Source organism: Seriola lalandi, unplaced genomic scaffold (assembly GCF_002814215.2).
Source record: "Seriola lalandi dorsalis isolate HSWRI2012SDOR001 ecotype SW California unplaced genomic scaffold, Sedor1 jcf7180002054948, whole genome shotgun sequence".
Taxonomy (NCBI): domain Eukaryota; kingdom Metazoa; phylum Chordata; class Actinopteri; order Carangiformes; family Carangidae; genus Seriola; species Seriola lalandi.
This window is the reverse complement of record NW_019525499.1, coordinates 786,096-810,199: the sequence shown is the minus strand read 5'-3', so window position 1 is coordinate 810,199 and position 24,104 is coordinate 786,096. Positions and strand designations below refer to the sequence as shown.

The window sequence follows — 24,104 nt, the reverse complement described above, 5'->3', positions numbered from 1 at the left end:
TGTGTGAGCACTAAGTGTGTGTATCTGTGTGTGTTACCTTGTCTGGCACCAGCTTAGCCTACAGGAGGCCATTGTGTTTGAAACACAGGCCACAGCCGATCTGGGCCTGAAGGAAACTTTATTACATCTGTGAGCATTCAACACTGGATTTTTAATAATGTAACACACGTTTTTTCACAAGCGGCTTTGTGCCCCCCCCCCCCCCCCCCCCCCAATGCACATTCATTGAGGAAAAACATATTAGACAAAATCTATAATATGAAGGGTGACAGAGTGTAAATTGTTTTTTTTTTGTTTATTTTTGTGAATGTAATGAAATAATTTGTACAAGGTTTGAACAAGGTTTTATTACTGAAATAAAGCCATAACTCTAGCTGAATTATGACATTGCTCTTTGTACATTTTCAAATGGACAAATTAAAAAGAAATAAAAGTCCAGAGTCCAAGTTTTCTTGAAGAAAATGTATTTATTTTTATTCATTCACCAAAAAAAGAGAATCACACACTCTTACACTGCAAAGTACAACATTCAACCCGCTGATTACAATGAAGGAGAGGGAATTTAATAGACTGAAACTCACTATATTAGGCCATGTCCACACTGAAGTAAATAAACTGAAACATTTCACTGAAGTATCTACAGTTTTCAGTTTCTTCTGATATGTCACCAAAACCTCCAAAACAATATAAAAAGCTTGAAGCTATTGTATTAGACCATGCACAGAACAATTGAGCCAGCAGCTTCACACCAGGCCGCATGCTAATTTTTTCATCAGTATATTTGAAAATGTCCGCTGTCCCTACACAGCAAAATGTTACAGAAGCAGCTTCAACTTGTTCGACATGTTCAGGTTTTGGTGATTGAGTGCAGAAAGAAGGCCAAAAAAAGTAGATCCAATTAGAAATTGATCTGGGGTAGTGTGGACATGGCCTGCAAATGACCAACAATTCAAAATTTGATAATCAAAATAATAGTTTAGAACATCCCACAATATAGTGTCAAAAATCTGTTGGAACAGAACTCCTCTGTGGTCTTCTCTATACCAACTGTTGGATTTCTCACTTGATATTAGCAAATCCAAACAAAGATCTAGCGATTGTCTCTGAATTCTCGTCTGTCCGCTGATGTCACAGTGAGAAGTGGTAAATGTCCTCGCATACAGCACTATTATCACAACAGGAAGTGACGGCATCACCACGTGAAAACGGGACATCACAACAGCTGCTGGGCGCACCGCGTGATGAGGTTTGCCGCTAACAGAGGCAGTGATGTCGCAAGAAGCAGCAATGCAGCGCAGATGTCACAGTAAAATGGTTGTAAAATGACATCACTGTTAACGGTGGTGACGTCACACCAGACAGTGATGAAGTCGCTGCTCACAGTCACAGTTGGGATGGTTTTTATGTGTTAGCCCACAGATATCAAAGGTATACAGCAAACTGCATTACAGATAAAAATGTAATTAAATACACTTCTAAACCTTTGCAATGCAATTTAAGTCCTCAAAGCATTGAGACCACTGATAAAAAAAGGCTTAATTTACTTTTCAGAGTAGTTACACAAAGGGAATACTTTTTTTTATTTTTGAAGGTGGATTATTTTTTTTTTAACATGAGGAATGTAAACAGTAGCCACTGGGAGATACTGCATAGCTTCTTGGCTGTCGTACACAGCAATGGATCACAGTGAAATATGGAAACACCTTACTAGTGATAGGTACAGCTTTAGGCTCGAATGACCCACTGACACTTGGCGTCGTTTTAAGATCGCAAGAAAGAAGAAGGAGCAGCTGAATTCAAGGGAAAAGACCTGAGTAAAACCGTGTTGATAGAAAAAATGCCAACAGAAAATCGAGGGGCAGGTGACCTGCAACGTGTAAAAGTTTTTGCTCTTGAGGTTATTAGAAGATTGTGGGACTTTTAAGAACTATGATTCCACGTAGTTTATCAATTTGAAATCATATTCTAACTACAGACGTCCACTGGATGTGGCTGCGTTGTGTTGTGTTCCTCAGCTGATTTTCAACTGTTTTGAAGAATTTTATTTGTGTTTTACATTCATACTGAAAACACATTTGCAGCTCATTTTTTGTCAATGTAGTGACATACTTTGTGGCTAAACTTTACTTATTGTATCTCGTTCAGATTTTCTGAATAGTGTATATTAGCAGAAAGAAAAGCAAGAACAGGTGACATAAACAAGCAATTTCAATCAATTATCAAGATGTGCACGAGCAGCCTCAGAAACAGATCTGGCATGTGTGAAGCGAGAGGCTTCGGTCACAGGGCCAGTGCACATTGGAGGTAAGAAACCATTGAGAGGTCTGCATTATAAAAAAAATGAAGAAAGAAGCAAAAAAGATGCAAAGAAATCTCATGGATTTTTTAAAAACTATTCCACAGTATTGGGGTCACTTGTCAATAAATGTGTGCATGTATTCTCTCTCTCTGTCACTCTTTAGACTCACTCGCTCTTCCTGAAGCTGGACTCAGAATTGAAACTTTTTAACAGCGTGCAACAAACTCTTTTAATAAACCACGCGTGGAGAAGGGGCTGGAGGTGATGTTGGTGGGGTTATAGAGTCGGAACAAGTGTCTGTTGAATAGTTCAAACCGCGATTATAACACCAACAGAGCTGTGTAAAATTAAATCAAAATTTAATGTGGTGTGGACTGGTTGTATCCATGGCGATGTTGCTGTGTACTATGCGAGCTGCAGCTCCTGAGCTGCAACAACTGCTCATTAGTCTCTATGTTAATGCACTGGTGTAATTAATGCACAAAAGAAATTCTTAATACTGACCTCTGACTGGGTGAATGACTTGTATTAGAGGAACTTAAAGCGGGAGAAGAAGGGAACAAAGAGAAATAAAGACAAAGTAGAGGAAACTGTGTGCTGCTCTACAGTCTGTGACAGTTAATGAATAAGATCCGGCCTCAGTGCTGGGGCCAAAAAAATCAGAGGCAGAAGTTCATACCGACTGGTTAAAGAGGGCCAACTGACTGAATAACTAACACCTACAGTACGACTGGCTGAGGAAATGTCCATATCCCTGACTGACTGAACAGCTAGTTAACTGACAAAACAACTGACTGGCTTGTTGGCCGGGGTGAAGTGAAGTACTGACGGTTACCTGACAATGTGGCAATGTGGTTCACTTTCCTGGATGGTTGAGGTACCAAATGGATGAGTAGAGGAGGGATCAGGTGTCTTTTCAACTACTGTTATGACAGGCCACCTGATTAAAGGGCTGACTGAAGTTTTTTACAACATGGCACATGGTTAAACCTACTAGCTATAAATATATCCATCTCTATTTTCCCCTCAGCTACAGTAAATGTATCCCTGCTGCTTTGGAAATGAGGTTGTTCTTCAGCAGCACATCAAACTATAAAACATGCACACTCAAATATCCTCTGCACCATCTGGTGAGAAATCCTCTCAGCGGCCGATGTAAATATAAAAATGTCTCAAAACGCTGACAACTTGATTTTCTCTCCTTCTCAATTTAACTAAACACTGAGACAAACGCAACCCTACTGTATTCTAATACTGCTCTTCCAGTGCAATTCTTCCCCCTCACTTAGATCACATGTGGATCACGTTGTTGACACGACTCTGTAGCATCATTCCATCTCAAATATCCAAAAGCATGTGGAGTGGTGCTGTGTGGAGATGAGGGCTCACTTGTTTTGGTTTACTGAGAGTGGCTGACAGGTTGAGGTCCTTTGGTCAGGGTGATGAGGAGAGGATAGTGGATGTTCTCGTCGTACGCTTCTTTTCCCTCTCTCTGCATCTGAAAAGCACAAAAGCATGAAAAGCTTTAACGACACCGACTCAAAAAATTTGCTTGGTAGAATATAGTTTGGTATAATATTTTCTCTAATCTTATCAGTATTTCAATACAGCCGGCTGCCTACAGACAGACACAGGCCGACAATTTCGAAAATGTTATCATTTCTCTCAGCGGACCTTTAATTTGAAAACCCTGTCAAGAACATCATACCAGCAGCATGACAAATTAGATGAAGGTAATGTGTAGTGAAGAGCAGCTGTTCATCAACCTTGTTATTAAAAGTAAAAACAAAAGAAGGGGCAGTAATTGGAAAAAAAAATATCCCGATATGAAACTTAGAGTGAAACTACAGTAGTTTTAATGCCTTCCCTCATTAGGTGGTCATATAGTGGCACAGAAACACACACACACCCATTTGATAACTATACACACCTATATAAATTCTTATGGAGTTTTATGAGCACTACCACAATTCATCTGCAAGGTACCATCAAGATTTAACTAGCTTAGTATCCCACATCTCAGTGCAGTAATCTGCGCATGAGGGCTGAAACTAACAATTATTTTCATCATTGATTTATCTTTTAATTATTTTCTTAATTAATATTTTTCATTACAATTTCCTAAAGTCCAAGACCCAAAGATATTCAGTTGTAATGTTGTAAAATAAAACAAGCAAAAACAGCAAATTGTGATATTTGAGAAGCTAGAACGAGGGAAGTTGGCAATTGTGCATCAAAAATGAGTTAAATAATTAATTGATTATACAAATAGTTGCCGATCAATTTTCCATCAGTCAGTTAATTGACTAATTGTTCCAGTTACATTATGCATACCCCTGCACACGCGAACCCTCTCACTCTCAAAAAGACACTCTCACTCTCAAAAACACACACACACACACACACACACACACACACACACACACACACACACACACACACACACACACAGCTTTGTGGGGTGCCCATGTGGTGCCCACTCAGTGCCCTTTTAAGCAGACTTGGCAGTTTGGGCATGCACCACCTAATCAGCTCGCTCAGCGTCTGGCCAAATGATCAGAGACTTATGAAAGTGAGTTTAGTGGGTCTGCTCATGTGAGTGTGTGTGTACATGTTGTGTGGTGAGAACAGGATAGTGCAGAACTGTGTGAAAAGGTTTCTTCACAACAAACAGAAACTCAGACTGACCCTAAATTCACTTCCGTCAGCGGCATCTGCGGCTCCGCAAGTGACCTCCCATCCAACCCAAGCCTACTTACATTACGAGCTCACTGACTGCTGACTGTGGGCTGAGTTCACAACAAATTAGGTTGTTTTTGGCACTTATGAAAATCATGACGTTGTGGGTTGCAGTTGTTCTTGTTTTATTCAAATTTCCCAGCATCAAAATATCTGGATCAGCCTTTAGGTACTTTAAATGTGCACCACACAGCAACTAAAAAACCTATAAGACAATAATTGTTCATTTTAACTTATCATCATGAAAGTGTGTCATAGAGTGATGCTATTAATTTTTAAAAAGGAGAACATCCAGACTACTCCTCGACTATAAGCGACTATAGATATTTTTTCTTTCACTTCTTCTCTAAATTAAGGAGTGTCTGGGTGAAACTACAATCACCTGCAGGTCTCTCACTTTGTTTGGCTGGACAACAATAAATGAACAAGACAGTTGTGCACATAGTTATGAAATTACAGGAGTATTAGAAGTCTCATTTGGTGTTAGGCCTTTTAAAAAGAACAGGTCGACCAAAGTGCCTTGTTTGGAAATTTTAAATACAATTAAATAATTAAGAAAAATAACTGTAAAAATAATTTTGCCATCAAGCCAAAGAGATTAACCTGGGTCAACTTGTGCCACAGCATTGTGTGTTACATTGTGTTACACATCCAGAAGCAGTTACAGGTTGGTGTATGTAAACGTCAGAGGTACACAGGTGTAAAACCAGAGACGAAGGTGGTATGAACAGTATTTGAAGATATAGTCCATGATGTAAATGGCTACCTGAGGTTCTGCTTCACATCCTACCTTGACACAGCTCTATCACGTGTCTCATCGCTCCTACTCCCATACCTTCCCCTGAGAAAGTGAGAGATCTCCCCTTCTACACCTTCTCTCCTCATCGAGCCTTTTCTTCCCCCAGTTTCTGTTCTTTTCATTGAATATGAACAAACTGCTCATGTCTGCCTCTCCCCTCTCTCTCGTTCCGCCCCTCCCTTTCTCCCCAAGTGCCCTTCATGTGTGTTATCATCCTGTGGCCATCCCTCCAGGCACCGGCCGGTGGTTGAACCTGTGACCCCCAAAGAGAGCTGGAGAGAGAGAGCGAGAGAGAGAGAGCGAGAGAGAGAGAGCAGACAGCCCAGGGGGTGGTTGGGCGTGGAGGGGCAGCTGCCTGCCCCCCATGCTAAGCCTGCTATGGGGACCATGGCCAGCATTCACATTCAAATTCTACCAGGCGGAAGGAGCAAGAAAGCGATAGATAGAGGGATGGAGGGATAGAGAGGCGAGAGGAGGGGGGAGGCCTTAACGCGGTGAGGGCTGAGAGCTCGCAGAGGTGAAAAGTTTAACAAGCAAAGCTGTTCCTCCTGATCGCAGGCTGCCTAATCAGCTTCATGGGTGGCTGGCTAAATCGGCTCTCAACCCAGCCCCCTACCCCACCACCCTCACAATCTTTTCTCTTTTTTTCCCTTTCCAAGGTGCAAGTCATTTATTTTATTGCCACTTTCGCCTCAGCTTCTGTCTTCCTCTCTCGTGCTCTCATTTCGCCTCTCTATTTCTCTGCCTCCTGCTTTTGTCATTTTTTCTTGCCCTGCTCGCGTAGACCAGAGAGAAAGTGAACAAGGTGGAAAAAGAGAGATGAGGGGGCTCTGAGACAAGGGAGGAACGGATGAACCGGATGTCTGGGGTCTCTCTCGGCAGGATTAGGAAACAGAGAATGAGGGATTGGGTGGATGGAGAGATGAGTAGAGGAAGGGATAGAAGGACAGGCTTGAATAAATAGAGAAGTGGGTCGTGATGTAGGAAATGGGAAGATAGAGGGGAACAGAGGGAGGGAGAGTAGAGAAGGGTGAAGGAAGATATGTCGGAGAAAGGGGGGAGGGAGGAAAGGGGGTAGCCAGGAGAGAGAGAGAGAGAGAGAGAGAGAGAGAGAGAGAGAGAGAAAGAGTGAAGGAGGGAGGCAGAACGAAGGAGGCAGGGAAGAGAGTGTGAGTGCATGGACACAGTGGGGATACTATTAATGCATGTGAGAGAGACGGGGGATCCACACATGTGCACACACACTCTCTTGCATGTGTGTGTGTGTGTGCATGTGCGTTTGAGAGAAATTAAAATTCATGACTCTCTCTTCACAACCATTTGAGTAACAAGATTAAGATGGCGGGTTAGAAAATAGCGCTGGCATTATCAGGCTGCTTGCAGTCCCTCCAGCTGCTTGCCTCTCTATTCCACAACAGTGGGGATAAGAGGATAACGCACTAGCCCTGTCTGCCCGTCCCAGCACACGCCTTACACTCACAGTCACACACACTCTCTCTCTCACACACACACACACACACACACACACACACACACACACACACACACACACACACACACACACAGTTCTTAGACACACTACCGCTGCACATCGGGCCTGCCTGCTGTCGGCAGTCCCTCGAGTGTGTTTGTGTCAGAGGGCGAAAGTGTGTGTATGTGTGAAAAACTGCAGAGTAGCGAGACGGGGTCTAGAGATGGGTTGTAAAGAATTGCTACAAAAAAGAAAAACTCCCTGCTCTCTCCCTTTTTAACACAAATACATGCAAAGCAAACATGAAGACTGGCAGTATATTCCAAACAAAATCAAATTTGACGTGTGTCAAAGCCGGCGTGGCGAGGAATGCCCGCATACCCACAGCTACTGTGGGGTACGTTTGTTTAACAGCATCTGTGCCAGATGGAGGAGCTTGTGAGTCGCTAAGGGAGCATGAAAAGAAGAAGTAAACTCTGATTTTCAGTGGAGCGTGCGGCTAACTTGACAAAGATTGGGAGATAATTCATTATGATCATTTCACAGCTTTCAGTGGTATCGTATCACTGAAGCTCTGTTGTCCATGCTAATGACTCCAACCAACATGTATTTGAAAAGTAACAACATGAGTGAGTGAGGGTTTTATTTTACACATTTGAAAAGTTTTATCTGTTGTACTGAAGATTCATTTGATTATGTTACATGTGATATTGCAAACATTTGCCATTTAATGATATATTGATATAATACTTAGTACTTATTTCAACTGTACTGCACTGTTGACACTCACATGTGACACATATTTGAACTCCAGTGGCCGAGTTTGGCCTTGTTTTTTAAGGTTACAGCAGATTACAGAATCTGTTCACTCAATACTAGATTTAGACTTATTTTCTAATATTTTCTTACACAAAATATTATAAATCATACAACATATCACAACATATAAAATGTTTGTTTTTTTAAAGTATGTGACGCACCCAAAATCTAACTAAAGGCTGAGGCAGCAACAGTGAAAGTTAATTTAGTATAACAGAGAGCGTTTACTTACAAACTAGAGGAATTGGGATTCTCAGTATAAAAAAAAACATATAAGCTTTTCAGTTTCAGATTTTCCTCAAAATGTATATGTATGCTTTTGGTAGAGACGTCTTTGATTGTTTTAAGCCACAGTGAAAGAAAATCCATAGTGTGTGTTCCACTGTCGGGTCTGATATGCATTTTCTTGTGTTCTGGTCCACCCACTGAAAGTAAATATAGCTGAAGAAAGCTAATCTGTAGTGTAAATGAGCAGCAGCTGCTCATTTGGATGTCTGTGTGTGTGTGTGTGTGTGTGTGCGTGTGTGTGTGTGTGCGCGTGTGTTTGTGTGCATGGTGGCAGTGTATGTTTCGCTGTGATATCATCATGTGGTGTGTGCGTTTGTGTGTAAAGTCTGGCCAATATGCTGTCTGAGTGATGTCTGGTCTGTGTGGGATTGTGATATAGCTTGTTTCTTAGCTGTGTGCGCAGTGTGTGTGTGTGTGTATGTGTGTGTGTTTGTGTGTCTAGAATGGTCAGTCAGGCACATACAAGCGAATACGCACCCGCGCGCACACACACACACACACACACACACACACACACACACACACACAGAAAAAAAAACACACAGGGGTTGTTCAGAGTGTTCATCAGAAGATAAGCAGAGGAGACTTAATCACCTTCAGTTGTGAGGGGGGCACTTCAACTTGTCCTCATATCCGCACACAGCACCTGACCCCACTGTGTTTGTGTTCCTGTGTAACAGTGTGTGTTGCTAAGATGGAAGTGTGCATTTCAACAGTGAGCTGAATGGTCTGACAGACCCCTGGCATACCAAAGAAAAGAAAACCAAAAAACAGCATAATTTCATGATGCTCTTTTTTTAACCCACATCAATTTTATTTTGAATTTATTTCACTGTTCAAACTGTATTCATATTATTCTGTGGCCTTGAAGCCTAATCAATTCTCTCGGCAGCTTTTTCAAAGTTGTTTTTTCTTTTCAATTTAATGCAATGGCAGCATCCACTCTAATACTACAGAGGCTACTTCTTTCTGTCTGTCCCTCTTAACTTTTTTTCTTTTTCTCTGAATTCCCGTTTTTTTGTTCTGCTCTTCATGTGCTGCTATACGAGGGGAAACTTAACAGAAGATTAAATGTTATTTTGTCCTTTATTTATTGGTTTTAGTTACTACATTTAAAAATAAAACTCTATATAAAATCTATATAAAACCTAATCTGAAGTTTATTAAAAGCCTTGTGTTTTGGTCAAGGAAAGATGGTGGCTTTGGTTTAATACTGAAGAAGTAAATGCGTCTTGTGTGCTTCAAGTCAGCATGGACTTTATAAATATTAAACCATCTTTTATCTGAACGTTCCCTGACTTTAACCAAGTGCTTTTATTTCCCTAAATGTGCTTTATTTTCCAGGAGGGGATATTGTGGGGGAAACAATGACATGCAGCATTGCATATTGACAGTGATCAATTTGCTTGCTACGTTAATTAAAAACGTAACACAGTTGGCATTATGTTCCTTTAAACTGTGTTTACTAAAACAAATTAGTTGTACATTGACATAATTTTTAATGGACAGGCGCTGACAGAGTCACACAATCAGAAATACACGCTGCTGCTCGTTTGATATGGACTCAACATGAGAACAGTGGCCACTGACGCTCTCACTGCAACGGAGAGTAGGAGGCCAAATGTGGATTGTGACATTTTGACCAGGTCCAGTCTTGAGTCACTCCCCTCTGTTAACGTGTCCTCCCCCTAAATATACTGTGAAAGGGACGTTACAGAAGGTGAGTATGCTAGTGATGGACAAACAGTACAGAGAGAAGGAAAGAAGGAGTGAGATTTTCCTTGCTGAGGTCACTTTAACAGGCATTTTAATGGCCAGTCTGTCCAATTGTCCCACCAGTGTAGCTGAACATGTGTGCACCAATTTAGCCCACTCCTTGCTGTCCTGTTCTTCTGTAGCTGTGTGTGTAATGGAGATAACAGCTGGACACCACTTCTTCTTACACTGCCTACTCATGTGCTTTCTGTTGCTCTTTTTCTCTTTTCACTCTCCTTTTCTCTCCTTCCCTCTCTCTCTCTCTCACACACAGTGCCAAGTTAAGGCAGCTTGTTTTTGCTCTGGTGTGTCTCCCAAAGTGTCTCTAAGTATCAAACGACAGGCTAATCCACGAGTCCTTATTAAAGCTGAGTGCACAATTCACAGCCTGGATTGTGTTTTGTCTTTTTATTAAGTAGCAACAGATTTTGCAAAATTTATTTTTAGAAAGCAACTGAAGTGCGTTAACCAGGGTTTAACTTTATTTATTTCAATTTGCACCAAACATTTTGTTACGACTGTTGAACTGGTTAAAATATGAAGTGTCATAGTGTTGTTCATCTGACGGTCAGTGCAGAAATCCTTAAGCCATTCATGAAAATAACCTAAAAACAAACAGTGGATGATCATGTAGACTGGTTCTACTCATACTGTAGTTATACTAGTTTTACTCTTACCTCAACAACATGAAAACCTGACACTCTGAATCCACAGTGAGAAAATGAACAATAATTTATAGTATTGATTCAATGAGCACTTTGCCTGCATGAGATGACTGCATGCGAGTCATGTCTCTTACCAAAACTCAAGTGTCTTACTTAGTACTGGGTCCAGTGCTGTGGAGTCTTTCTGCTCTTGGACATGCTTCTTACCTTTAAGTGAACATCCCAGACCTGAGCGTCATACTGCTGGTGTTGAGAGACGCAGAGTCCAGCCCGCTGGGCCAGTTGACAAAACAGTCTCAGAGTTTCGCCTCGCAGTGGAGCGAACACCAACGCCATGCCCTGGGTAGAACACGAGAGGAGGGTAAGTACTATGGTTGTTGGATAATCTTCAAATGCTCCGTGCACAAGGCCCGGGCGATAAAACGATAGCCATAAACCGGCGATACACAACACTTCATCAATAGTAATGAGATAATTGTTCAATACAAAGTCTGATTGTTTCACAGGTGCAGTAACAAACGTCAAGCTTGCTCCGTCCCCAGCTCACAATCACAGCCTATCATATCCCTACATAATGGAGCCAACAACAGCAGCATTGAGTGAGAAAATGAGTGCAGCTGGTGAATACAGTGAGGACACTGTCAACACAAAGGTCGGCTCAGCAGTATGGCAGTTTTTTGGTTTCTTTAAAGGTGGTTTTTGAAGGTTTTTCTGCCACTGAACGTGGTTGCCTGCAAAGACCTTCCGCCATTGTTGCGTTTACATGAGGTTAAAATACGCAGTGTTATTTCTTCATCCTCTCACACTGAACTGAGGGCAGGCTGGACACTACTTTGACTCACAATCGCAAAGCAGAATTACGAGATGGGACAGGCCGGGGCCAGCTGGTTGGCTTGCAAACTTCAGAAGAAGAAAAAAGGAAACAAGAACTAAAACAGGCGTTGCTTTCCACTGCTGGTGAGTAAAGGATTGAAGTTCGATGCTGAAGTTGCAACATTTCTTCTCGACTCTTAAGTAAACAGATGTTAATGCTGTACAGCTGTTCAGGCTATGTAGCGAAAGCAAAAGCTTACATATAGCACCTTTAAGACTGTGTGTGTAAACTGTGCAGGAAAACTGTCCCCACCAAGAGCGAGAATACAACAAACTTATTTTATCACCTCAGCCGCTTCCACTCTTTGGATTACACAACTCGTCATCAATCATGAACAACATCTGCTACATCTCAAGAAACAACCCGCAGGCAGTTCACAATGGAGAGATGCTCAGCAACAAAACTGTATGACAAAACATCTAAACGCTACAAGAACCTAACCCGCACAGTAATGTGTTACTTTCCTCCTGGTCTCTATTAAATAAATAAATAAAAATGGAAATCATGAATAATTATCTATATCCACTTATAAAAACATTTTTGGCCATATCACCCGGCCTTACTGGGGAACTTCACACATATTTTCACACCTCATTTTTCATAACATTACACACACACACACACAAAAATGAAAGCTTTAATAATCCAATCAACCCTGGAAATGTGAACACACATATGAAGGTCTGAATGCATCTACCCATGTATGTTACTTGTTTGAGTGTTTGTTTGTGTGTGTTTTGTGTGTGTATGAGAAAGACGGAGGGAAAGAAAGAGTGTTTGTGTGTGTGTGCACATGCATCACAGATGTCCTGCAAATACTAAGAGGATTACCAAGAGGTTCAAAGTTTCTTTGAAATCCTTCAGCTTTCAGTTTTATTTCATGTTGATCATGTTATTATTGTTTTAATTAAATGGAGCAAAGAGGGATGCTCACACCAACACACACATGCATCAAACACACACATAGAAACGCACACTGACACAACACAAGCTAAATGAACACAAAGGCAGTGAAAACAGCAGGATCACCCAGTTTGACAGATGATTTTTCATCCGTCTATCCAGTTGCATTTTTTCTCCAACCCCCCCCCCCCCTTTTAAAAATAAAGCAAAAGCAAACAAACAGACAAATTCCTCCCAGCACTAATCAGCTGATTAAGGGGGATCCAGCCCACCGGATGGACCACCTTTGTCAGAAACAACAAATTAGTGCCATTAGATGGGAGAATTAATTGTTGCTTTGTTAATTGTTTAATCAGCTTAGCAAATTATTAAATATTTGGCAAAGCTTGTAGTGGCAGCAACAGTCTGATGGCCGACACTCAAATCATATTAGTCCCTGAATTATCTCCACTGGATTAAAGAGAGAGACATGAAGAGAGACTTAACACACAGATGTACAACAATGGCCAGATGTCATGTCTCTCATTCGACCACATCAGCGTCTGAATTCAACTGCAACCGAGACACGTATTCGGGTGGTAGGTGTTACTGCGCATGACACTCTCTGAAATGTCAGCTGAGGAAACGTGTGTGTCACTGCTGGAAACAACTTGAACGCAATATAAATAACATTCTAGTTACCTCTGCATTTGAAACAAAGGTAATAAAGCTGTGTGGTATCTACATATGTGGACAGTTTTAGTTTTACGTGCCCAGATTCTGAGATATCCATCGCTGGGATTTCTGCCTCCACATCGATAAAATGGAAGTGAATGGGTTTTCCTTTGAGGTGCCGACAGCATTTAAAAATGACATTTAAAAAAATACAGCAGCAACATCTCTTTCCAGAAACAGTGTCCCATTTGTGCTGGATTATCTAGGGAACATGCAGGCAGCAGTTTTCATGGGGACTACTTCTTCTGCAGAAAGTAGTTCTAGTGAAAACAGTTTACATCAAGGTCTGTTGATGAAACTAGAGGCTACTGTTGACTTTTGTTTGTTTGTTTGGTTGTTTGTTTGTCTGACTCTTAAAGACTTAGTGTTGAACTGAAAACTGCTCTCTAACCTCTCTAGGAAAGATTTCGAACAAGATCCATGTTTGGATTCTAGATGGAGGGAGCCATTCTTCTTCCACCTCCGTCTCACTGTTCATCTTTTCTACGCCTTCATCTTTCCCTCCAAACCATCTCTTTCCTGCCTCATCCCACCCTTCCTGTGTCCTCTCCTCCTCCTCCTCCTTCTTCTCCCTATCTCCTTCCCTTCAGTGCCGTTTTCAACTCTGTTTCATAAACAGATATTCCCAATACCACTCTGGCCTCTGTACTGCCTCTGTGCCTTCTTCCCTCAGATGAATATAAATCTCAACCCTATCTCTTCCAGCCTTTTGCTTTTTTCCCCCCATTTGCTTTGGCTGTCACAGCATGGGGTCTTATCGCAGGGCCAAAAGGGAGAAGTTGCCTCGGATTTATGATTAAGGGAAGGCATGAAAGAGAGAGACGGAGATCAGAGCGATGCATTCAAGTTGCTCATAATAAGCATTAAAGCATTACATGATATTAATCCTGTCAGACTATTAATGTGTATAGGGTTTGGGGCGAGGCCTAATTATGATTGAGAGGAGTGGGTGGTGATTTAGAGGAAGGGGATAAGCAGAGATATATACAGTAGACACACAGAGGTAAACACACACACACACACACACACGCTTGCACACACTTACGTCAGGTTGCAGTAATCTCCTTATAGCATCAACCAGGCTGGCTCTGTACTGGTCGACAAACAAACTGAAAGGGAGAGGGAGAGTCAGGTTAGAATGCATTCGTACGATAGCAGCTCCAGATAAAGCAGCGGGCTATTTATTTTCTTTTGTTTACAAATAAATCCACCAACAGGAAGAAGGGGAAAAACAATTTGCATGAGTAAGATGCTCTCCCTTTTTTGTTTACGTCTGAGTTTCCATGTGTTTCCAACTCAGCCTATTGATGAGGCACTGAGAGGAATTCAGAACATCAGAAAATCCAGCGTGTGCAGATATAATCGCCTACAGTAAATACACACACGCACACACACACACACAGAGCGTCCACGTGTATGTGCAGAAATACACACTTTTACAGAGATACTTCAAAGCGCCACAAAGCACCTTGAATTAAGGGAGTTAATACCTGGAATGTGGGCTCTGCCGTTAAAATGAAGATATAAGAACAAAAACAACAAAGGGAAGAAAAAAAAAATCAAAAAGTTAATGTTAACAAAATCAATGAACTGCCTTCATTGTACATTAAACACCGTTGTGCTGTAACTTCCATGTGTGAGGGTGTGAGAGAGACAGTGGATACATTCTTGGAGATGTAAATTAGACCATTTGTGCATTTATGTTTATGCAGCTTCAAACACAATATGATGAACACATTTAAATAACAGAGGGAGCATATATCAAATTATCATGCTGCTAATGTTCAACGAAAATCTGATTATCAGGATGCTTAACGGTGGATTGGGTACGTACATGTTATTGTGTGTGTCAGTGTGCATTTGTATAATGTGTGTGTGTGTGTTGCTGCTAATGCAAAGATGAGTGGATGATGAGTGGAGTCGCAGCAAGTCTACAGATATGTTTTTCTCGAAGGGGCAAATTGTATGAAACGGAGAAGGAAGGAAAAGACAGACGGAGACAGAGGAGACTTTTTGTTAAAGGTGCAGTCATCACTTTGGCTTCATTTAGTTCAGAATTTAGTAACAAAATAAGAACAAAGCTAAATGTTATACATAAAAACATATTTTTATAAAATGACTTTACATCTGCATTGTAAATACCCTGCACTCTTTTGTCCTCTTCAGCATTTGTGGAGACTTTAAGGGTGTTGGTCACCTGAGCAACCAGGCTGGTCACATTTTCATATGTATATGGTATCTATATAATTGGGTTTAAATTTGACCAGCTGAGGGAGAGGAGGGCAGGACTTACGGTCTAAAGACATGAATAAAATAACACGCTGACTAATAAACCTTCTTTTCTCAGAGTCTGAAAGAGTACTTGTAGGTGAGAGCTACAACCACCATTAAAATCACATGCTTGAACCCAGGTCTTATAATAATGTCCAGTTGTTCAACTCTCACAAAAACAGCACATTACCATTAGTTACTGATAGTGACTAAAAATATTCATGCTAACTCTTTTACATCAACCACAGATGGTTGGACCTGAAGGGAATGTACTACAACAAATAACTTTGGTGTCTCATACAATTACTGTAATCTAGTGCCACAGACATCAAGAAGAAAATTTAGGCTAGTCAGTCTCAGTCCCTCCTCTGCTGTACATCAGTATCTTATGAATGAAAATAAATTAGTAGCAGCTTCACTCTTCAAATACGCCATTGTTTGACAGAAATAAAGCAGAGCTCCGACCCAAAAACAAGGAAATTGGAAGAAGGCTAAGAAGTGGGATTTTAGTGGTCACAAGTTTTTTTTTTCAAAATTAAATTACACTTAGTGAAAGAGGATGAAACAAAGATATTAAATTCATTTTAGTACCACAAGAACATTTCATTGGAAAGAAAAAGAAATGTGGGTTTAATACAAGTGAAAATATAGTCTGAAAAGTGACATACTGAGGTTTTAATTCTTCATCCCAACACAATTCAATTGTGGAAAACAAGTTGGTTTTAACGGTGACTGTTTTTGGATGGGATGGATATTCGTGCCACACACACGCACACGCACACACACAACGCCCCAAATCGACTCTAATCATTCTAAACAAAGTAACACCTGTCTCTATATCCACAAAGACAGATTTCAATCCATTATGCAAGTAAGTAGTGCGCTGCGTGTGTGCATGTGTATGTTTGTGTGCACCTATTATCACAGATGAGAGTGGAGTAATTTGACTAAAATGCAACAATACAGTGCAGATTTGACATAATCCCGCACATCCGTTAGACTGGCCGATGGAGTGGCAGGTTTCCAATCACAGCCTCTGACCTTTCCTCATTCAAAATCCTCTGCTGCCAGTGAGGGACCAGTGGTACATTTCACAGCATCTCCTCACTGCATCTCTACCCATACCTACAAAAATATATTTTTTCAGCGGATATATATAAGAAATTTAAAAAGAAGAAGAAGAGAGCTACAGGACTACAAGCTTGTACCAAAACCAGGATGTGTGTACGTAGGTGTTAAGTTTATTATTCCTTCTAAGGTTAGACAGAGGTGCAAAGTTTATTTGACTTGAAAGGTGAGAGGTTTGTGTTTGGTTTATTTTGCCACAGATATCAGTTGACGGGAAAAGTGAGTGGTAATGAAAACAAGGAAGTAGGCTAGTTGGGTGGAGGTAACGGCTGAAATACACACAGACACACACCCGCTCTGAGGGCAGGGGAAGGGCAGAGTGCCATTTAGAGGGCAACAGTTAACGTCAGAGACGGGAAAAAGACCATCTCAAAGTGCAGAAACTAAGTCTTAATCGTCCTTTACACCATATTGTGTCATTACTGATGAAAGAGTTTCATTAAAGCTGTCCATAGCTCCCACTATAATACTGTGACATGACAGATACATGTTAAATACAAAGTTAAACTGCGATCATTTCACCAGCAGAAATAGTTCAGGCAAGTAAATTGTTGTTAGTTTGAGTTCCTGGCTTCTCTTTACTTTCACTGTACAAATAAAATGTAGACAATGATATTGATATGATGATATTCTTGTATATTTTACCGTCTGTTACACTGCTTGGCTGGGGTTTGTTGTTTTATAATGTCAGGCTAACATTGATGGACTCGAAAATTGAGTGGTCTTCCCCTTTAAGGTCACCTCTGATGCCCCCAGACTGTCAGAGACCTATTGTCTCACGGTGACCCCTCCCTCCCAGGACAGCCCAGCGAACTCCAGTCAAAACTGACTAGAGGTCAAAGTGCACAGCACGGGCAAGTGTGTGTGTGTGTGTGTGTGTGTGTGGGAGAGAGAGGGAGGGAGGGAGAGAGAAGGAGAGAGCATCGCTGCTATATTTGTCTGCTTACACACATATGTGAACATAAAGGATGTTGTCAAGGCTGCAATGGTGAGATCATGGAAACACATGACATCATCTACGATGCTGTAGTTTCCCAAAGGGTTAAAGGTCAAGATGCAAGGGTGTATATGTATGTCATCTCTTTGTCCTATATCCAAAATGAGCCAATGAAAATCACTCGAGGCAAATATAATATCATTTTGTCAGAAAACCAAAACCAGATCCCTTATTGGTCAGATTAATTGGACTCTGTATGATTCCTGTTTTCTTTGAATTTTGTTTACAAGTATTTTCTTGTTCTACTGCACTTTGCTTTAAAAAATGACTTCAAGGATATCTAACTAATTTGTTTCAATCCCAGACTATGCAGGGAATTCACTGTTACTACCTGTACTGTCATGTGGGAAAACAGGACTAAGCCACTTAAGAGTGGAATAGCAATACAACCTTGTGACCGTGGACAGAAAAAAAGAAACAAAACAACACATGGCAAAAACTAAATTTAGAGCTAGTGGAGTGCAATGCAGTAAAAGACAGCTGACGGCATCACACTGGTTTCAGTCTTTCATCCTATTAAGGAATATACAACAGTGTGTGGTGTGTGTGTGTGTAGTTGAATGGGTGACTCTAATCACATTCTTAGAAAGCGACTTACGCATGTCTTGGTGTAGACAAGAAGCGAGCCTCTAAGAATCACTGTTGAAACCTTGTTTTCTTTCCTGATTTTCTGAATTTAACATAAAATCATTAAGATACCTTTGTGATCTGCTATCAGCTGAAAATGCAGAATTACAACAGCACTGTACATCAGTACATCAGTGGTCAACACCAGTATTGCAAGTACAACCTAAAAGAAACTCGAGCAACAGATTTATGACATGTTGATCAAATATTTCGAAACCCCGATGAGATGAAAGGGTCGAAATATTTTTTAAAACTGTCCTTTTCATTCATTTAATTCTCGTCTATTACAATAATGAAAAATTTACTCATTACTTTAGTGTGATAAAATAAATTTTATATAGACCTCTGACAAATATTTCTAATAATTTGCATGTGGAGTCTTACTGTATGTAGCACAAGAACCAAAATGGTTGACACTGTTCCATTAGGCAAATAAAAGAAATTTAAAAAGTACTGCAGTTCAGGAAGAAATGATGTGATTGAGACTGGGAAAAGAAAGAGAAAAAGGTTTTCAACAGTTATTCTATATGTCAGATGAAAATGAATGAAATGAAAATGTTTTTTTTTTTAAGTTTAATTATGACTAAACGCCTCCAAGAATCATTGTTGCGTAACAGAGAAAGACAAGAAATGCAGTAAACCGTGATGTTTTTTTGTACAGTAAGATATTAACTTTATCTGTAACAGCAGTGTGTTTGACTCCCACAGAATGTAATGAAGCATTAAGATTGACTTTGTGCAGTGGAAAGGACACTGGCACAGAACGGTGAAACCCCACAAAAGGTGAGGACTTTTTGTATAATAAATTAAACATGATGAAAACCTTTTGTTTCTTGATCCGTCATAATCTACAAGCACCGGGCAACACTGGCTTGTTTATAGTCTCAACATCATCCAAAGAGCAAAAGACTGCCATTACATATTTCTGACCTTCTGTCCAGAGTGGTATTATTGTGCCAAATGATCACATAGAGCTTTCAACAAAGATGTGCTTGTGTTTTGTGTGTGGTAATGCATCCAAAGTTCCTTATCTAATGCAATCGCATCTAACAGTCAGGTCTTAAAATTAACACAAAAGAGGTGAATATGCATAAAAAGTGCATGTGTGATTATACAAGATGCAAATGACATAGATATGGTACAAAAACAGAAAAATCCACACACACGCACAGACTCACACACACACAAACAAGGCTTTATCTCAGTGCCCACACATGGACAGTTTTTGGAAAAAGCAGACATGCCAACATCCCAGCCAAGGATTCTCTGCCATCCACATGCCCACTGCAGGAATCCCTCTCTCTCTATCTCACACACACACACACACACACACACACATACACACACACACACACACACAGTTCCCGCATTACTGTCTGTCTTTCTCTCTGTGAATCTCTTAGATTTCGACTGTCAGTGATTAGACTTTTGGAAAACTGATAGGACGTAAATCTCAATAAACTAGTTAAACATTCTTTCACTACTGGGAACAAGACGTCTCTTATTTCCATAAAATGTGAACTGGAGGTTTCAAGTTTCTACTTCACACTTCATAAGTTTCAGTGTATGTTTCATACTGAACCACAATTGGCTCCAAACAAGCTGTGATGTCACAAAATCAGTGATGGTCAAACATCCAAGAGACATCTTGAGACACATCAAGCAATACACATCTGAGTAGAGCTCACTTTCTCCATTGATCGCCTGTAGTTTCTCATCTTTGTCGTTATGGTTGCAATAATAAACATGTGGTTATGCAACGGTCATGGATAAAAGAAACAACGTTGAGTGGTTTCATCGATCGCTTCATGATTGGTTTTACTGGGAAAATGAAGAGTGGGCGCCTGTATGAAAGTTCTGTTTTGTCGACCCATCCATCCACCCCAACCTCCTCCTAACACCAACTCTGTCACTCTGTATACTCCTCCTATATACTCTATATGCTCCTGTCACAATCACTATGGCCACTAAAGGTCACCCAATAATAAAACATATGTTTCAATAGGTTTATTACCAACCAACCTGTAAAATAACAACCATGGTGGGTTATTTTTCTATTTTTGTGACGAAGTAGCAAGACTACTGTATATATACAGTGCAGTATATATGAAGGACATTTCTTTTCAACAGAGGTGGTTCAGTTGACATGACTGTAGCACTATCTTTAATCAACAGAGATTCCTCCAAGGTCTCGTGCACTGTGTACAAACCTATAATTCAGACCTTGAATTATATTTTTCCCAGGTGTGACATCACACAGAGAGGCAGTTCATAATGTCTTATTCAAGTGCTGCAGTTTCATCACGTTCAAAAGTTGGTGAAGCGGTCAGCAGTGCCAGATTGACTTTAACAGCACTTAAATAACATCTAACAGTAATTCTTCTTTTGCATAACCCCCCCCCCCTTCAAAAATTGGCATTATATCCAAAGAAGTTAGCACATAATGGACTTCTGATAGACAATGTTTCACCAAACTCTTCTCCATTCCTTACTCCCCTCCTCCCTTCCGCTCTCCTCCCTTCTCAGCGGTGGTTCCGTTGCTACTGGTAGGAACTATAATTAATCGGAGTGGAAGCTGCGTTGTTGACCTTTTCGCAGGTGATCATCGCAATGACGCGCCCGTTAATCGGTCAGCCATCACTCTTCAACCAGCACCACTGCAATTATCACACAATCACTCGCTCACATACACGCACAGAAAAGATGGCACCGCACACAAAGACAGCACAGACCCATGGCTAAAGCGCACATCGCTGCTGAGAGAAATGGGAAATCTGAAGAACTCGTGATATCAAAAATTCACATGCAATTTACTCCGCTCTCACACTATCTGCTTCTATCTATCATACACACGTGCATATACACTAGTCTGCTAATATCCTCAAAATATCCTCTATTAGCTGCCTGCTCTCTTTCTCTCTCTGAGTGCTGTACCTGACTATTACCTGTAATGACCGTGACATTACAATAATGATAACAGCGTTTGCTAATGCTGCACTTAGCACACATGCACACACTTGAGCAGGCAGATACACACATACTGTACACAAGTTGATTTTGTTCAGTGTTTGTCAAGCTACAAAATAGTCAAGAACTTTTGATTAACCAACAGCATGTTTATCTTCTCAGCATGTGTGTGTGTGTTTGTATGCGCATGTGTGAAAGTGTGTGTACACGTGTGGTGGAGGGTAAATGGACATAAACACAATAGCCTAAAGGAAGGTGCTGTCCAATGACCAGTCCTGAAAAAGGGGACCACAATGCCTGTCTTCCAGTCCTTAGGCTCAATCCTCAACCTCCACAAAGACAACCCAAGACAATCCAACGCTGTCCAGAGCCTGCAGCATCTCAGGGTGAATCTCATCCCCTCCAGGTACCTCACCACCGCCGAGATTCTTGACTGCCTCGGTGACCACCAGAGGGCTGGGTGAGGCTTCCTCCAAGTCATCTGACTCGTCCACAAAAGGTGTGACGTTCAAGCTCAAGAGTTCCTCAAAATGTTCTTCTCATCACCCAATGATATCACCAGTCATGGTCAGCAGTTGTCCTCTCCTGCTAAAACACTCTAGCCAAGCCCCTGCCCCTCCCTCCAGTCACCGAAAGGGTTTGCCTGAACCTCTCCATATCCGGCATGAACTCCTTTCACATCTTTTGTTTTACTTCAAAAACCACTGCACCTGGACACCGCTTGACTTCCTTTTATCTGTCTGCTGATTCTGAAGTCTTTTGGGACAACCGAGCCCTAAACTTAACCTTCAGCTTCCTTCATCTCTTATGAAGGCTGCATTGCTACCATGACGAGACCCACTGCATCCGTTACACCCCCCCCCCCCCCCCCCCCCCCTAAAAGTTTCTATATCACTGCCCAAATCAGCATTGGAGAACCTAAGCAGGACCTCGCTCAGAGACTAGGCAGACACTCCACCATGACACGGTCACTTTGTACTTAACCATAGCTAAAGATTCCTAAGTTATCATAACTCAACCTTGCTTTGTTGGTTTGCATGACTTCAGTGTGTCTTTAAATGATGTTAATTTATATATTTTTTTAAGAATTAAAAGCTTCTAAAAACATTATAATTTAGTAAAAAAAAATCAAAATATGTCTGTATGATATGGAGTGTATAAAATATCATGTTTGATTTTCTTTTTTCTCTCTCTCTGTAGTAAATACTGCAGGTGTGTACTGGCCAGGCCTTGGATGCAGAAGTGTACCTACAGATTTATTTACCACGACAGCCCTTTGTGTGTGTGTTGTTTGTGTGTGTGTGTGTTTGTGTGTGTGTGTGTTTGTGTGAGCGTGTGTGAATAAATAAATCAAGGTTGCACATTCCATCCCCTTTGACAGCACATATAACTTGAATGAACGTTTTAGAGGAGCAATTTCTTTCACAGATCACACTTACCTTTCTTCATATTTTCTCCAAGGAAGTCAAGCTGCAGGATGCACTAAAAATCCTGATGCATTTTTTTTTTCACACAGTACGACTGAGCGATTAAAACAGATGTAATTCTTGATTAGCCACAAGATCTACATTTCAATGACCGATGGGCTAATTGTTATGTTTATGTTGCTCTGTCTCTCCATTTCCATCTCCATTTCTGCTCCTCCCTCCATCCGCCCTCAACTCTTTCTTTATCTTACTGTGTCTCCTTCCTTGTCAAGGCGCAATTATTTGCAATTTGCCTAAGTCATCCATTTGCTGGGACACCAAGCATGAAAACGAGGCAATTTGGTGTAAAATGGAGGCAGGCGGGCATCTGAGCATATGTATGTATGTGTGTGTGATGTGTGTGTGAGTATATGTGCGTGTGTGGAAAAGGCGGGGAAGGTCCAGGCGCTGGTGGGGGGCCCTGCAAGAACTGTCACGCAAAAGCGAAAATTAATGCCATGAACACACACACAGAGATAAATCTTTGTGTGTGTGTGTGTGTGTGTGTGTGTGTACCTACCAGTCTGCACACATGACAATGTCAAAGTGACCCTCTAGTGCCGAAATGTCAGGCTCACAGTCCCACCTCACCACCCTGTAAAACACACATAAAACAGAGACCAAAGTTAAGTATTTGCAGAGCTGATGAAAGAAGAAAGCCAGCGTTCATGAAGCTGCGCAGCGAGCAACAGCGGCCTGTCCCTCTTTTGTCTTTCACTGTTTCTTTTCTCTCTTTCCAACACTTTGGTCTTCTTGCTCCCCGACACATCTCTGTCTGACCCCCACTGTTTTTCTGCTTCAGTAGAGACTTGGAGAAAGCGTCGGGGAGGGACGACATGTCATCTGTGAGGTAAAGCGAGGGAGCTTCTGACATGACACTTGACATTTATACCATGTGAACACACACACACTCTCTCTCACACTCAGGAGGACCAAATTCATATTCAATCGCCACACTGTCCTCTTCTCTATTCTTACTTTATTGGCCTGATCATTGCCAAAGAGGTTGCACATGATTTACACTACAAGATTAGTAATTCAGAATGTAGGGAAAAAAAAGACAATAGTTTGCACATTGCTATAAAATATACACCATAAAATCTTATATGCATTATAGAAACACAAGAAAAAAGAAAATATATATCGTCACCTTCCTAAAATAATGGCCTAAGTCATGTTTTGACAAAAATGTTTTTTTTGCCTAAATCACCCCCTCATGATGCTGGCCACCTCTGGTAAAATCGCCTGAATCCTCAGTTGAGGGGAACATGCAATTCTACCCCCGGTTGTATAATGGCCTATGTCAAAAGTGTGACTCTTTT

General features: G+C 41.1%; 1 protein-coding gene across 1 annotated transcript in view; it reads right to left on the bottom strand.

Moving 5' to 3' along the window:
- Nucleotides 1-447: 447 nt before the first annotated feature.
- The window catches only part of camkmt (calmodulin-lysine N-methyltransferase), a 107,439-nt gene continuing 83,782 nt past the window's right edge, over nucleotides 448-24,104 (bottom strand). Inside the window, exons 8-11 of the mRNA XM_023394430.2 lie at nucleotides 23,303-23,377; nucleotides 14,372-14,435; nucleotides 11,043-11,174; nucleotides 448-3,797 (exon numbers count right to left, since the gene is read on the bottom strand). Coding sequence (XP_023250198.1) covers nucleotides 3,699-3,797; nucleotides 11,043-11,174; nucleotides 14,372-14,435; nucleotides 23,303-23,377 — 370 coding nt within the window. The 3' untranslated portion in view covers nucleotides 448-3,698. The remainder of the gene's footprint in view (nucleotides 3,798-11,042; nucleotides 11,175-14,371; nucleotides 14,436-23,302; nucleotides 23,378-24,104) is intronic.